Source organism: Suricata suricatta, chromosome X (assembly GCF_006229205.1).
Source record: "Suricata suricatta isolate VVHF042 chromosome X, meerkat_22Aug2017_6uvM2_HiC, whole genome shotgun sequence".
Taxonomy (NCBI): domain Eukaryota; kingdom Metazoa; phylum Chordata; class Mammalia; order Carnivora; family Herpestidae; genus Suricata; species Suricata suricatta.
The window spans coordinates 43,149,858-43,166,355 of NC_043717.1; the positions used below are offsets into that span (position 1 = coordinate 43,149,858).

The 16,498-nt window shown below is 42.7% G+C and overlaps 1 protein-coding gene across 6 annotated transcripts in view; it reads right to left on the reverse strand.

Annotated features, from left to right (window-relative positions):
* Positions 1-218: 218 nt before the first annotated feature.
* The window catches only part of SMC1A (structural maintenance of chromosomes 1A), a 47,131-nt gene continuing 30,851 nt past the window's right edge, over positions 219-16,498 (reverse strand). For 2 of the 6 annotated variants that reach the window (XM_029931073.1, XM_029931071.1), the window contains one exon: positions 10,193-16,240. In XM_029931073.1, the coding sequence (XP_029786933.1) occupies positions 16,157-16,240 (84 nt within the window). In that variant the 3' untranslated portion in view covers positions 10,193-16,156. Of the gene's footprint in view, positions 426-2,614; positions 4,870-10,192; positions 16,241-16,498 lie in introns of those variants that run through there. The other 4 variants (XR_003905179.1, XR_003905177.1, XR_003905176.1 and 1 more) reach the window with 4 other exon arrangements.

A 16,498-nucleotide genomic window follows, 5' to 3' on the forward strand; every position in this document is an offset into this window, starting at 1 on the left:
GTGTGTGAAGGGAGATAATATCCTCTCCTACTATAATGAGTTGTCAAGAAATAACGTTTCAATTGCTAAGAAACGGTAGCAATATCATATTGTATGTCAACTATACTGTAATAGGAAAAAAAGAAATAGTATCATAAACATGTTTTATAGGAGCATGGTGGTCCTTCAGTTAAAAATCCTTTCAGCTACAAGTAAAATAAAACCAAATTGCCAGTGGCTTAAACACATATGGCTTTGCTCATTCATTTATTTATTTATTTTCCAGGAAGTGAATTTATTATTAACATAAGTGTGGCACAGGTTCAGCTGTGTAGTGAGGCCATCGGGGAGCCAGGCTCTGTTTCATCCTTCATGTGTTGTATCTTCATCCTCATGCTAATCTCCTCACAGTCACAAGATTGCTGTCACGGCTCCAGGCAGCACAACTGTAGTCAAGGCAAAGAGAAGGAAAGATACAGCGTCAGCTATGTGTGTCTCAAGAAGCAAAAGCCTCTTCAGAATCCCCTCTCTCCAGCAAACTTCTCATGGCCGTAAGTGGGACACATAACCATCTCTAGCTGCAAGGAGGTTAAGAAAGTGTCTGGTTCTTCAGCCTCCGACTGGGAGACGACAAAGGAGAAGGGGGTTGGGAGCAGTAAATGGCAGAAGAAACAGCCAGAGCTGGTAAAAATCATTTAATGCAGTTGCCTCTGGGAAGTAGGACTTGCAGTGGGAGAAAACCCAGAGATCGCTGTTTTTTTTTATGAGCTCTTCAGCACCACTGTATTTTTTAAAGTATATGCAAGTGTTACTTTGATGAAAAATTAAAATTTAGAAGTGTTATGGTTTCCATGAAAGGAAAACATTAGGGAAAAAAAATAGAAGCTGGCAGCAGTTTTGTCTCCAGAGGAAAGGACATCAATTCACCTTGGAAGCAAACTTACCAGAACAAGCTTGTTACTTAGACTAAGGTATCTCAGGAATCCACCCCCGATCTTAGAGAAAATTGCTCTACCACCATCAGCAGTAACATGGCTGGTAGAAAGCAGTACAGTGCTGTGCAGAAGTTATAAAAGGGTTGACTGAGGTTAGACAGTCCTAGTGCAATTTCCTGTCTGCCATTTATTAGATCTGTGACCCTGGGCAAGTCACACCTGGGAATCTCAATTTCCCTCTTCATGAAATGAAGGTAATTCAAGTGCCAGGTACAGAGTGAGCATTCAGCAAACATTATCCACTCTGATTAAAATGTTAAATGTTCTGAGCAGTGACATAATTTGAGTGTACTTTAACAGCATTATGCTTCCACAGAGTTCATTTTTTATCTCAAACATGAGTTTGAACTGGACTGGCCCTGAAAATTACTTACTCCTGAGAGATGTGTGTGCATATTTTTGCCCAGGCCTTTGCTCACAGAAGATGCTCGGTTTGGAACACACCGAGAGATCTGCAGGCGTGGATTGCTGCTGACTCCTGTTGAAGAAAAGACTGTAAAAAGGAACTAGACTGGATTGTGGTTTCTACTATATATATTATTTAATGTTAAAAAAAACAATCCAGTCTGTGTAATGAGCTGCTGACTACTATGATCGTCTCATGTTGGCCCAGGAGTGCGGAACAGAACAGCGACCTTCTCTCTCTGATGTCAAGGTGAGCGCTAGAGATCTGAACTTCGGGTAAGGAGCATACAGCCAAAAACTATCTGGTTGTTGGATGATCATCTTGCCCACACACAGTATCAGTGCTGGGGGCTAAGGAAAGGAACAGCCAGTACACAGCCTCATTCAGAGGGGCATGGGTGGCATTTTCTTGGAGAGGTAATATCTGATCATCCATTTACAATTTTCCTTCCTGGCTTGGTAATTCTCATCTGTTATCCCCAAGACTCCAGTGAAGCTCTATTAAGCACACATGCACGAAAGATATTGCATCCATTAAAGGATGCTATGAAGAAGGCACCTTTGGAGAATAAGAGTGCTCAGAAATTTAAAATGACTGCCAAAATAAAGAAACTAAACTAAAAAATTCAAGAAAATGTCCCCGACTGCAGAGAAAAAAAAAAAACGACACAGAAAATATGAGAAAAAAAGAAAAGACAAAGATGATCATCCAGGAGATCCAACACCCAACTAATACAAGGTCTAGAGAGAACAGATGGGCGCCTGGGTGGCTCAGTCGGTTGGGCTTCCGACTTCGGCTCAGGTCAGATCTCACATTCATGGGTTCGAGCCCCGCGTCAGGCTCTGTGCTGACAGCTAGCTCAGAGCCTGGAGCCTGCTTCCGGTTCTGTGTCTCCTTCTCTCTGCACCTCTCCCTCTCATGCTCTGTCTCTCTCTGTATCAAAAATAAATAAAACATTAAAAAAATTTAGAATGAGAGAACAGAGAAAATACAGGAGAGAAATAGGGGGCTGGGGGTAGTAAGCTTCCAGAAGTGCAGAAAACAGGTTGCCAAGAAAGGAATGAGAATATATTAGCACCAGACATCTAATCAGCAACACTACATACTAAATACAATACCTTCAACATTCAGAAGGAAAAATATTTTGAATGTAGATTCTAAAGCCAAACTATCACTCAGATATGAAGGTAAAATAATGCTACATTTTCAGATGTGCAAAGACCCCAAATTTTACCTTCCTTAATAAGTTACTTGAGGATGTTCTTCACTGAAATGCATGGTATCTCGGTCAGGATTCTTGGATGCCAGTAACAGAAACTGACTCTAGTTAACTTAAGCAGAAAAGGGATTTATTACAAGGTTATCACGTAGCTCACAGAAATCTGGGGAAAAGGGCAGGAAAAGCTACAACTAAGGCCACACTGTGGGAACAGCCAGGTGAGAATGTTGCTCCTGGTCCCACTATCCCCACAGCTGGAGTCCCGGGATGTTGTCCTGCCAGCACAGATGAACTCTGGCCATCCTCCTGTCCGTTCTCATTGATTTGTGGTCAATGTTGGCATTGTGTTGTTACTCATGTTCTTCAGTCCATGGTATGTTGTTTTCCTAAGTTAATCCAAGGCCTCTCTTTTGCTTTATTTCATTATATTCTCTCTTTTCCCTTTCAGTTCCCATCCCCACTCCAATTCTACTGCCTACCTCAGTGAGCTACTCAGGTGTATTTCATGTATATACACTTCCAATCCATCTCCCAGATGTTTATTTCAGTATATGCACATCCATGAAAATAATGTTGTTTTACAACTACATAAATGGTATTATGCTGTAGGTCTCATTCTGTTTTCACCTTTTCAGTCAACACTAGGCTTTGGAGATCTATCTGTGCCACTATAGTAAATTTAGCTCATTTCTTTTGATCATTTTATATTTTCCATCCTATAAAGATACCACAGTTTGCTTATCTGTGATGGACACCTAGATTGCTTCCAATTCTTCACCACCACAAACAATGCTAGAACAAACAACCTCAGCTGTATTTCCTTAAGGACCTGGGGGAGAATTTCCCAGGTATATATTTTTCTGGTATATTCAGGAGTACATTTGCTGTGTTGTATGGTCTACACATACTGAACTCTGGGAGGTATTGCCAAATTAGTCTCTGGAGTACCTGTCTCTGTTTATGCTCCCACCCATGATTTTCCTTTTGTCCTCACATCCTCATCGGCATCTGATAATACCCAACTTTCTACCTGTTGCCATTCTTGTAGCAATTATTATTAGCAGAGCTGAAAATGTCTTAATATATTCAAGTTTCCCATTGTATAAATTCAAGATTCTCCTTTTGTTAGTCTTCCTATCCTTTGCCCATTTTCCTATTGGGTTTACAATCTTCTTTTTTTAGTTATTAATCTTTGCCAGTTTTGCACATTGCAAATATATTCCCCTAATCTATTATCCTTCTGTTAAGTTTGTATATTCCAGTCTCCCCTGTACTTCTGACCCAAGATTCAAAGCCATGAAGACAGTATTCAGCCCTTGCTGCCTCGTGGGCAGGGAAAGGAAGTTTCTGACCTCCTTCAGTTTCCACAGTAGGAAATGGAGCTCTGCTTCCCACCAAGACTCACAGGAGAGGGTGAAATCTCCCAAAGAGGATGAGGATTTAGATGCTAGGCAGCCACTGGAGTTCACTCTTTTGGTTGTCCAACATCCATATGTACCCTTCTTCCCAAACTTACTTACAAAAATGCTTCCCTCTAACATAGTGCCTCATATAACCAAAAATACACTCATTCCCTCTCTAAAGGGAGACCACATAAAGTGTAAGTTTGAATTCTTTCAGGTGCAAGCAACATAAAACTCGACTCAAGCTGGCTTAAATAATAAATGTAATTTATTGGGTCACTTAACTGGTAAGTCCGTAGGCAGGGCAGACTTTAGGCACGGTATGATCAGGAATATAGTTCCATTTCTCGGTGCTTCTTTTGCCGCCTCCGTTTGTCAGCTCCATCCTCAGGTAGGCCTTCTGCATGTTCACAAGATGGCCAAGAGCAGCAACCAGGCAACGTGCTTCTTTGTTCATATCCAAGGGAAGACAGGGCACCTCTTCCCTCAAAAACTGAACAAAAGTCCTAAACTTCAGCGTGACTGGATCATCTATGAACCAATCATCACAGTGGCAACGGGGCATGATTACTCAGATTGGTTTCTACCAATAAAGGCCTATACCTAGAGCTGGCAGTGGGTTAATGCCATTCAGATTGTATAGTTGTTATACAATGGGGGAGGAGAGGAATGGATATTGGAAAACAACCACAAAGTCCACTACAAAGGAGTAAACTAAGAAAGAGGAAGATATGGGGTCCAGGAAAGATTGGGTCCAGCCCAGAAGAGTAATGAAGGGACGTCCCAGGATGACAGTTGTGCTGCAGGCCTACAGAGCAATCAGTCCAAATTGGAGCAGGAAGACGGAGGGCTCCAGGAGGAAGGTATCTGGGAAAAAAGGGGATTCAAATGATTTTATACTTTCCTTGAGAATTTGGAACAATTTAAGAAGGAGATAAAGTCAGACAATGCAAGGAAAAAAGAAAGGCAATTCGAAACTCCAGGAAAAAAAAACTGCATAAGAAAAGAAATGTAATCCTAGTATACTAATTGGAGCTTCAGGGAACAACATTTACATAATTATAATAACATAAACAATTTATTGACTTTAAACATTTAGAATGACCTGTCAGCTAAGTATGGATGACTTAATTATGGTTACAGACCAGAATGTGTTATTAATCTCATTAATATAAAAGTAAAAGTATAAATGACAGAAGTTGAGAAACTGAAAGCAGCAGGTACGAAGGCAAGGAATAGAGGATATATAATTAACAATAGAGCCATACTGAGGGCATGGGAGGAGGGTAGGTGGCTGATTTAAATAGCAGGAAGTCAACAGAAAATGCCTAAAAGTGGTAAGTTGATAAATAGAAAAACCTGTATATTATTTAGAGATATTAAGATAATTACCAGAAAAATTAAAAACAAACAGTTGTAAGTAGACTAGATTTCCAGGTCAAGATGGCAGACTTACCATGTGTTTATCTCCACTCCCACCTGAGACCTTGCTAAAATGATAGTAAAGGGATTTTTTAAAAAAGGTATAAAAACACAATGAGGAAGAGAATGAAAGCATGTCCATCAGCAAAAGAGAGATTTCAACACATTTCTGGAAGATAGAAAGTAATGGAGGAATGGCAACTGATGGCGCATGGTGGAGGAAGCCATAGCCTGGAGTATGCATGGAGATGATGCCACCGAGGAAGGAGTTGATATTTCTCTGCAGAGGCCTGGAGAGTCTTGGGTCTTAACAATGACAGGTATAATGTAAAGTGTGGGTGAGATGTTGGGTTGAAAACAGGGAGATTAATTGTAAGGTTGTATATCGAACCATTAACCCGCCCCCTCGTGTACAATTTACAGCAGCCAGGTGTCTACCCATTAGGCAAAACCAGAGGGTTCTTAACTAAGGAAACTGAACAACCTCAGAGGAAAGACCTTTGCATTCTGTTATTCAGGGATTCTGTAGCAGTCAGTTCTCTTCCAATCATCCTGAAGGAAAGTCACCAGTCACCTAGCACTGTCCCCGCATACACAGAGCACCCAATCAGATAGTTATTGCTACATTCTTAAATATGAGTATACAACCATGGATTACCAGGCATTTGAGAAATGACTGCAAATTAAAAGAGACCAAAATAAGCAAACAGAGTAAAACAAATCCCAAAGGAAACATATTTTTTGGAAAGGAAAATAATAGAAAAATACCTCTATTATACCCATAGAGATTCAAGATACTAGTACATCCATTAAACAAGAACAGGATGCGGTAAGAAAGGAGAAGGAACATGACTGGATGTTTGGAGAGTTTAAAATGTGATTGCCAAAATGAAAAGAAGTTCAACAGAAGAGTTGGAAGATAAAGTTAATCTTCTCCCAAAAACAAAAGCAAAAGTAAAAGACCTAGGAAGGGAGGGAGGGGGAATGAAATTGAAGGTGAGACCAGATTAAAAACTACAAAAGATCAATTCAGGAGCTGTTCCAGGAGAGAACAAAGAAAACGGAAGAGAGGAACATATTAAAGAAATAAAAGAATTTCATAAAGAACTTCATAATGAAGGGACCTAACCAGTGACCAGCACAATGAATGACAAATACCCAAACCTAAACACATAATTATAAAATTTCATAACACCAAGAATATAATTTTTTAAAGGACTATTTAAAGCTTGGGGTAGGGGGAGGTAGATGGAGAAATACTTTCCCCTATTCCTCTTCCCAAGTGCAGCTGAAATCCTGGGGCACTGTATATAAACATATAAGACTCAGAAAGGTGAAGAGAAGGCAAACAGCCTGGAGACCTTGGTAGCAAAGTGATATGGTGGTGAGTTCCTTCAGTTTGCTTTTCGACTCGCACACCCCAGACTTGGTGCTGGAGAAGGTGGCAGTTAGATAATAACCACTCCACTCTAGCCAAATACCACAGAAAAAAAACTGTGAAATGCCAAGTGGGGAGCGTAGACTTGTACCCTCACTGGCTGAGAAGTCACCCCTCCCCCTTCCTGCTGGGGTGCTCTCAGAGAAGGTTGAGTAGGGAGCTGGAACTCCCATGTGAGGAAACCCTCCTTCTGGCTTGCCAGCAGAGACTGAGTGGGGATCCTAGACTTCCACACCCACCTGGTAGTAATGAGGTACTGTCCCCTCTCTCACTGCTGGAACAGTGTCTGAGGAGGCAAGCTGAAACAAAATGCCCAGGTTTCAACAGAAAATTATTCATCATAACAGTACCAAAAAAATCTCAACTTAAATGAGAAAAGACACTCGAGAGGCTTCAACACTCACATGAGATGTTAAAAATGATCTGACAAAGGTTTTTAAGGAGCCATCATAAAAATGCCTCAGTGTACAATTAGAAACATGCTTAAAACAAATGAATAGAAACCATAAAGAAGATAAAGAAACATAAGATAAAAAGAAGACAAAATGGAAATTTTAGAAGTGAAAAATATAACTAAACAAAAAACCTCAATGGATAGGCTAACATCAAAATGGAGAGAACACAGTAAAGAATCAGTGAACTTGGATTGGAGATAGAAAAATAGAAATTACCCAATCTGAAAAACAGAAAATAAACTGAAAAATAAAGTGAACAGAAACTTAAGCACCTGTGAAACTATAACAAGAGATCTAACATTTGTGTCATTGAGATCCTGGAAGGAGAAAGAAAAAAAAAAGATATGGGAAAAGCTACCTATAAAGCAATGAGACTCAGACTGATATCAGACTTTTTATCATCAAAATTGGATGCTAGAAGACAGTAGAGTAATATCTTCAAAGTTCTGTGGGAAAATGATGTTGAACCTCAAACAAGCCAAGTATAAGGATATTTTCAGACATGCAAAGACTCAGGAAGTCTACCTCTACAAACTTTTCTGAGAAAGTTACTTGAGGATGTGCTCCATCAAGACAATGGAAACAAACAAACAAACAAAAAACCCTGGGAGCCAGCAAATGGTGGATATAACCAAGGAAAGCAGTGAAGGACACTCTTGAGATGACAGCCATGCATCAGGCCTAGAGCAACTAGTCCAGATCTAAGGAAGAGTATAGAGGGGTCCAGGAAGAAAGTCTCTTAGGAGGAACATTTTTAAAAAGTAGGCTTGAAGGAATACTTCATGTAAGAGGGATTTTGAGGGGGAAAAAATGGAATATATGATAAATTAAACTAGTGAAAGATAAAGAATATTAGAAACATGAGGGAGAAATGAGAAACAAGGAAAAGTCATAAAAAGTACATTAAATGGCTTCCTCAATGAACAAATATTTATAGCCACATTAATTGCACATAATTTATTTATAGCCAATTATTGTCACAACAATTCCTTATTGGTTTTCAACTTTTCAAATCAAACTATCAAACTATTGGCAATAAACATACCAAAAAATTGTAATCGTGATTGTAGAATTAAATGTTATCAACTTTGACTATATAAAAGACCAGGTGGCAGAAGTTGGGGAGGTTGACAGCAGAGAAGGGGGGAAAAAAGAAGACAGTCTTACCTAACAAAGTTCTGGTCAAGAAATATTGTCTCTAATTCACAGACAAGGAAAGAAAGGTGTTACTTAAATTCCGAAAAGTATCTAGTACAGAAACTCAATTATATTGGAAGCAGGGAAGACAAGAGATGAACTTGGTGTAAGTGATCTAAATCCTCATTTGTCATACAGGATGCCAATGGTTAATGTCTGAAATTGATGAGAGACAAATGCTAACATAGCATAACATTTAGATATGAAGATAACAATCAGAAGAAATAACTAGAAGTAGTCGAGTGGGAGTGGGGCTGTAGACTTACTTTTCAGTATCCTTATGTACTGATTTAAGTTTATTGACTTGTCTTCTAAATATGTACGCATTACTTCTATTTTAAAATGAACATGCATTTAAAATTAATTTCGAAAAACACAGAAAAAGGACACTCCTGCCCACCACTTATGCCCTCCCTCCAAATTCCCTTGTACCTGCAGACCCAATGGCAGAATACAAAAAACTTTGGGAAACTTAGTCTCCCTTCCTGCCTCTCCCTTAAACACAGCTCTGCTGCAGCCAAACTGGGATATTAGCCTGAAGTTGCATATTTACACCCACATCCTTGCTTGTTTTCACGTCTCCCAGGCCTGGAAAGCCCTCACTCCTCATCTCCACCAGTTGGAATCCTCCCTATTTTTCAAGGCTCAGCTCAAATTCCTCCTCTAAAAAGTATTCCTTAGTCTCCTGGGAGAACTTTTCCTCTCTTCAGGGACTCTCAAGTCTTCATTCATGTCTCCAATCATGACATTTACACGTTCTTTCTTCCAGTATACTGTTTGGGTGTTTCATGCCTAAAACCATCTTTCACGCCAGCTACCAGAGTGATCTTCCTAAAATACCAATCTGACTGTCACTCCCTTGCTTCAAACCTTTCCAGCTTCCCACTGCTGATAGGGTCAAAACTGAGCTCAATTGCCTGGCTTCTACATCTTCCACAGCATGGGACAATACCCACTCCCCCCTCCCCCAAAACCCATGTACTTCCATACTCTTCACATAACTTTGCTTAGGCAGCTCCTCTACTTGGAATGTTCCATATCCCCTTTCTACATGGTAAACACTGACTCCGTTCAAGTGCCCCCTTCTCTATAAAAGCTTTCCCGAGTACTCCCTCCATTCTGCCCCACCCCACATAGGAATGGTCCTACATTCTCTCTCTGCCTCATCTAGATTTCTGCTGCATTATCTCTTGCCCTTGGTGCACTTAGCTGCTTACTCATCCGAGTCCCCAATTAAACTGTGAATCCTAGAATTGAGGGAGTATATCTTATCCCCAGAACTTAGCATAGGGCCTCACATGATACAGGAACTCATAGTATGCCTGCTGACCATACGGGTGCAAAAGTGATGACTAAGTGGATCCAGGAAAGAACAAAGGAGCAAACAAATGAGTGAATGCTTATACTGAAGCCTGGGTGAATAAGTTAAGAAGTGAATGAATGAGGTATGCACGAATAGGTGAACAAAGGAATGATGAATGGATGAATGAACGAGAAAAAGAAGCCAGTAAGTAAATGAATGAGAAGTGCCTGTGCTAGTGAGGGTATGCGAGGAAGAGTGAATTCCCATCTGTGTCTTGTTTCAGACCCACTTGGAAGGCTCTTGTGCCCTGCTCTCCACCCATCTACAGTGCACACCACAATGTTCACTTCTTTCAGATTACAAGAACACACACACTCAGGTTAGTGATGGAGATTTATTGAAGCATTCACAGGGAAATAAGGAAGACAAAAACAGCTACACAGGCAGCCTCATGGAGGAACAGAAACTCAAAAATGGTTCATGATCCAAAGCAGCTCTAGAGCCTGGCTTATCTCATCACCCCCTCAGCTGCAGGCATCTGTTGCTCCCTTCTCTAGTGCTTCCCAAAATGGTGACTCAAACTTCTTTCTGGCTGTATTTATACTCCTCCTACTGCTACTGACTACCTTTTTTTTTTTTTTTTTAACTCTGCTCCCCTCCTCTCTAGCTCTTGGCCTTCGGAGGCCTCGCAGCTTCTGGGCCTCCTGGCTCCCGCAGCTTCCTGGCTTCTAGGGCTTCAGTTTCAATGAATCCAGGGCTTCTGTGTCGTAGCTTCTACTTGCCTTGTAAATCCTGCAGCCTCTTCGATTCCTGCTGCCTGGCTACCTTGTGGCTCTTAGAGTCTCATTGCTTCTGTTGCCTCATGGATCTTGTCCAGCCTTCTGCTGCTTTGTGGATCTCAGATTCAGGGTTCTGCTTCATGGTTTCTGTTCCTCGTGGCTCCTGCTACATTGTGGCTCCTATTGCTTCATGGCTTCTTTGTCCTTTTGGCCCATTGTTGTCTTGCTGCTTCATGGCTTCTGCTACCTTGCGGCCCCATGTTCTCATGATAATAAATGTCTATGGTCCCTGAAGCTTTCTCCTTGCTTTTGCTGTTTCGCTTCCGGCACCCCTCATCCACCACCACTTCTTTCTCACTAAATTCTAATTAACTGTTCACTTCTGAATGCCTCACATCTAGCCTCCCTGGAGGCCATTTGATAAAGGCCATCCCTATGAGGTGGAGTTCTTACATCAGTCCACTTCATAGGCTGCGGCCTAGAGATTGGTTGTCCTTGAGTCAGATATCATCCCAAACTAAACATCTGTGGCCAGGACTGTGAGGTCACATGGTACAGAGCATGGCAAGTCATGCTTAAGAAACCCCTTAGAAGGGACTGTGGGCATGGCAGGTTTGCTGAGTATTTCCAGAAGGGGGCAGTGCAATTGGCAAGCTTCTTGTTCAGCCTGTCCAGTACACTGACCTTCAAGGCCAACCTAAGTCCCACCTTCTCCCTGGCCACCTCTGCTTGTCCTGATCTGTGATGGGAGAGATCAAGACTCTAGGGGTGATGTGGAAAAGAAACTTAGGTTCCAGTTCTGGCTCTGACAGTTTCTAGTAATGGGACCTTGGGCAGGCTCCTTCCCCTCCCAGGGCCTCAGGAGGGAGTTGGACAAAGTCTGTAAGTTCCCTTACAGGTCTGACATCTGGGCATCTCATTTTAGGTTACAGTCTAAGGGATGGGAGTCTTACCTGGGGAAGCCCTCAAAAACATCTCTTGAGGTAGGAAAGAGGGAGTCAGAGTCCTGGCTTGGAAGAGCCTCACTGCATACAGGAGGTGCTTAGCCAAGATTTATTGAATTGGATGAATGAATCAATGGCTGGGAGATTGGGGTGGGGGGCGGACCACATAGCACACAGAATGTTTAACTAACTTGGGGGAGGAGTTCCAGTTGCTGAGGCTAGAAGGAGATTCTGACTTAGATGGATGAGGAAAGAGAAGAATGACTGGGATAGGGTAAGGAATGTGGGCTACTGATGGACATTCATTTATCCTTTCAGTCACTCTCCACATCCAATAATCAGTCACCAAGTCTGGCTCATCATCTTCCCTTTATAGCTCACTTTTATTGCCTCCAACCCATTCTCACTGCCCTTGCACTTGAGTAGTCCTCCTAGTCTTCTCAATAGTTTCCTAACTGATCTCCCTGTCTCCATTCTTTCCCTGACAAGTGCATTCATTCACGCATTCACTCACTCAAAAACTATTGGGTGCCTGTTTTGGGTCAGGCACTGTGCTTTTTGCTGGGGATATACCAGTAGCACGATAACCCCAGGTCCATCCTTGTGGTGCTTTTAGTTTATTCAGAGACAAAACAAGCCAATACAGCCAATAGTTGAGCAACAGGGAAGCCACAGGTCTGGGAGCATACAGCATGCACATCTGACCTAATCCATTTCCACACTGGCTGACCAGAAAAAGGTTTATTAATTTCTCATCTGACCCAAAGTCTCCTAAAACCATTCCGAGGCTCCCCCACTGCCTACAGGCTACAGTTCCCAAACCTGGCTGTACCTTACAGTCACGTGCTGCCTTTTCTAAACACTCAAGATCCTGAGGCCCCCATCCATTACAGAAATTGAACGCTTAGAGGCTGGGGTCTGGGATGCTCCATGAGTCTCTGGCGCACAGCCAGTTTGGGAACCACACTGCCCCAGGAAGTAAATCTGAACTCTGTCACTGGGCTCTTACTACCCTCTTCAAAAATCTGGCTCCAGCTTTACTTCCTGCTGTTCTTCCCCACCTCAGGAAACCTTGTTTCAGGATTTCAGAACTGTTTTGCCATTTCTTGCCTTCAGGTCTTTGTGCATACTGTCTCTGTTACCTGGAAATTCCCTCTACTTCAACTGGGTGATTCCTACCAGTCTCTTGAGACGCAGCTCAGGTGTCATCTCCTAGACTAGAAGATACCTTCCCTGAACCTCTATGTTTAAGCTAGACACTCATTTTTCAATGCTCCCATCAGAGCGCTATCACACTGTATGGTTAAAGGCTGTTCTATGAATTGCCTCCCCCAACTAGTGAGCTCCTCAAAGGCGGGGTAAATATTAGACTCCTGTTAGTGTCCCTGGCGCACAACATGTGATTCCTAGAGTGAAGTGCCCAGTTAAAGGTAAACACTGCCATGGAGTTTTCTTCAACTCCCTAGACCAAGGCTACTGGGTCCAGAGTATAAGGGAGTCAGCCTAGTGCCCTCCAACTAGCCCTAGAGATTCTATTTGGATGCAGCCTACTCTTGGCAACACTGTGGTGTTGGCGTTCATCTGAGTACAGCCTTCACTCAGCGCGTTGCCTTGTGATGACAGGAGGCAGTGTGGCACAGTGGGCAAGCACAGGGATCCTCCTGGTTAAGTCTAGGCTCTGCCATTGAACCACTAGGCTGTAGGACAAGGCCTCTCACCTATCTGATCCCCAGGACCTAAGTCCTTTGTCATATTTGTGTTCCTGTGGGCCAGGGCTTCAGCCCAAGGCATGTCTTCAAATCCTTTCCACCCTGTGAGGTAAGGATTATTATCCAGATTATTATCCACACCTACTGAATTAGACTTTCAGAGGTGGGACCAGAGCAAGGAGCTCCACATCTTTTTGGATGTGGAGGTGCAGCAGGGAACAGTTGTTTTTTATTATAAGCCCTTCTGTACTATTTCACCTTCTCATCAGTGTATATATTGCTTTGATTTTTAAAAAGGAAAAAGGAAAAGCTTCACAAGAGATTCCGGTGCACAGCCAAGGTTGATAACCATCCTCGCAGTGGAGAAAGCACAAGACTGAATCGGAGGGCCAGGGTTCAAACCCTTACTATTATCTGGAAGCTGAGTCATCTAACCTTCCTGGGCCTCAGTTTCCTCAACTGTAAAGTGGGGAGAATAGCAACTGCTACCTTTAAAGGCCTGTGATTTGCCAGCCAAATTACTTCAAACATATTTCACTTCATCTTGCCTACACTGCAGCAAAGTAGGCACATATGACCTCTTTTCTATGCAAGGAAACTGAGACTCAGGGAGGTGAAGTGACGAGCTGAAGTTTCTACAGCTAGGATTTGAACAAGGGTGACTCCAGTCTGTGCTCTTTCAGATATGCCAGCATTTCCTAAACTATAGCACATGTACCACTGGTAGTAGGTATGTGACTTCTTTGGTTGAACACAAATTTGAGTTACGCCTTTTAATATGTATTAGAAAAATACGTAATTAGCACATCAAACCCATGGTTTCACGGGTATCACTACCTAGGATGAAACTGAAGTAGGTAACAATGTTATACACCTAAGACAACCTCAGGAAAAATATTGAGTAAATAGTACAGGAGGGCAATTTGGAAGTATCTATTTAAAACAAAAATATAAATAGCCTGTGACTCTGCAGTTCAACCTAGGAAGCAACCCTAGGTAAACTCATACACACACGCGCACACACACACACACACGTTGTTTCTGTGTAGTATTCCGTAATAGCAAACAGAGAAAAGTCTTAACTATCACAAAAGAAAGGAGTAAGATGTGATAGAGTCCTATGATGGCACTCTAAACAGCCATTACAAAGGATGAATTGAATCTACATTTAGCAAAAACATGCATAGATCTCAAAAATGTTAAGTGAAGAAAGCAAATTGTAGAATGACTCAATATGCCATTTGTATTAAATATACAACAATTTTCAATCAACTGATATATGTAAAAGTCTTAAAACAGTCTAGATGGATGTACAACACACACAACAGCAGTTTAGAGGTGGGGATGGGGAATGGTAGTCAAATGAGACTACCTTTATTTATAAATCTAACGTCTTAGAGAATGGATTCATGCATTACTTAAGTGATCAGAATTGACCTAACTTTTAAAAAACAAAAATGCAGTATACAATCAGGACAAGGTCATGGTCTTAAAGTGTACATGAATGAGCAAAGGCTGACCTCATGGCAGCAGGCTCTGCTGCCTCTGCATGGTCCCTACAGCTGACACGGTTAGTTCCCAAAAGGAACTTCACACACATTTGTCCGGGATATGACTCAGGCTACCTCTCCCCGACTTCCTCACAACCCAGGTTGGGGCCCAGGCACCTGGTTACCACACACGATTGAAGCTATAGGCTTCCTTAGGTCCTTCACTTACCAGGTAAACCCCACTGGTGCCCTGGAACTTCCTCAATAAGTTAGGCATCCAGCATCTTCCAGATTTGGAGGCTCTTTCTGTCCCTAATAATTGGGATCAGAGCCTTCAGGGGACTAGGTATGAGAAGGCTTATATTCTGAGGGGTCGGCACCTAGTGGGCTCCAAGCCGGGATAAGGCCCCCAGTGAGGAGCTTGACATCATTAAATCCTATGAGGTAGGTAATATTGTTAGCCCCATTTTACAGATGAGGAAACTGAGGCACAGAAAGGTCAAATGACTTGCTCAACATCAAATTAGTAAGTGACTTAAAAAAAGGACAAGAACCCACAATTGTCTGTCCCCAGAGCCCAGGCTCTGCTCCTAGTGCCCAAGCAAATCCTACCAATTTGTCAAGGTTCAGCTCAAATATGACCTTCTCCAGGAAGCCTGGAGGTGATCATCCTCATCTCAGATTCAAAGTACCTATACATAAAATTCAGCTATGAGAAATCATGAACCCACTGCATCTCCTCAGTAGGAGGGTAGAGATCATGTCTGATTCAGCTCTGTATTTTGAGAATAGAGCCTGACAAACAGAGAGTACTCGATATATGTCTGATAAACACACGAATGAAAACACGAATCAGTGAAATGAGGGCAGTTTCACATGGCTGATTCCTATGAGGTCCTGAATACCTCTGTTCAGCTCTGGAGTGCTGTCATACTAAGCTCTCTTGGAATCAAATTCAGCCTAGGCTCCTTCTAAAATGAATCTCCAATCTTTATTATTGTGCTAACACACCCACATGCACACACGCAGACACATATATACAAACATACATACCCACACACAAGCAAGATGCAAGAGGCCCAAGGGACCCATGATTATGGGTGACAGGAGGGGGGCCTGGGGAGGGGAAGGCAGGGGGCAGGGCAGGGGGAGGGAAGAAAGAATGGACAGATGGCCCTGTTCAGCTCAGTTCAGCTCAGCACCTCCTTCCAAAGGCCAGGATGCTCCCTGTAGCTCAGGAATTTTTGCTCCAGACCTAACATCACCTCTGTTCCTCTTCATGCTTGACAGCAGTGCCTAAATCCCATGACTAAACCAAACAGGGACAGGAGGTAGGGGAAAGTTGGGGGCCAAGTATCCAGAGATTGGGAGAGGGGCAGCTTAGGGATCCAGACAGGGCAGGAGGGCAGAACTACTGCTACTGCTCATTGGGGTTGGGGTTGGCATCTGGGTACTTGGTGAGGTCGAAGGTCAGGACTTTGCTGATCACACAGTCCCCTTGCTGAAGGAGGAGGGAGAAAAAGAAAAATGAAATTGTAAGGAGAGAATTAAGGGGGGGGTCTAGCACCCCAGGACTGGGGGCCTCAAACCCTCCTCCCTAAATACCTGCCCAAAGCCCAGGCAATGGTTCTCTCTGGGTGTGAGAGGATGTGCTCGGTCCCATGTGCCTTCTCTCCCTGCCTACCTCTGCATTCTCCTCCTTTTCTCTGCTATGTGGCTGCCTCTGCCTGGCCTTTCCACCTGTCCCCAGACGCAGTGG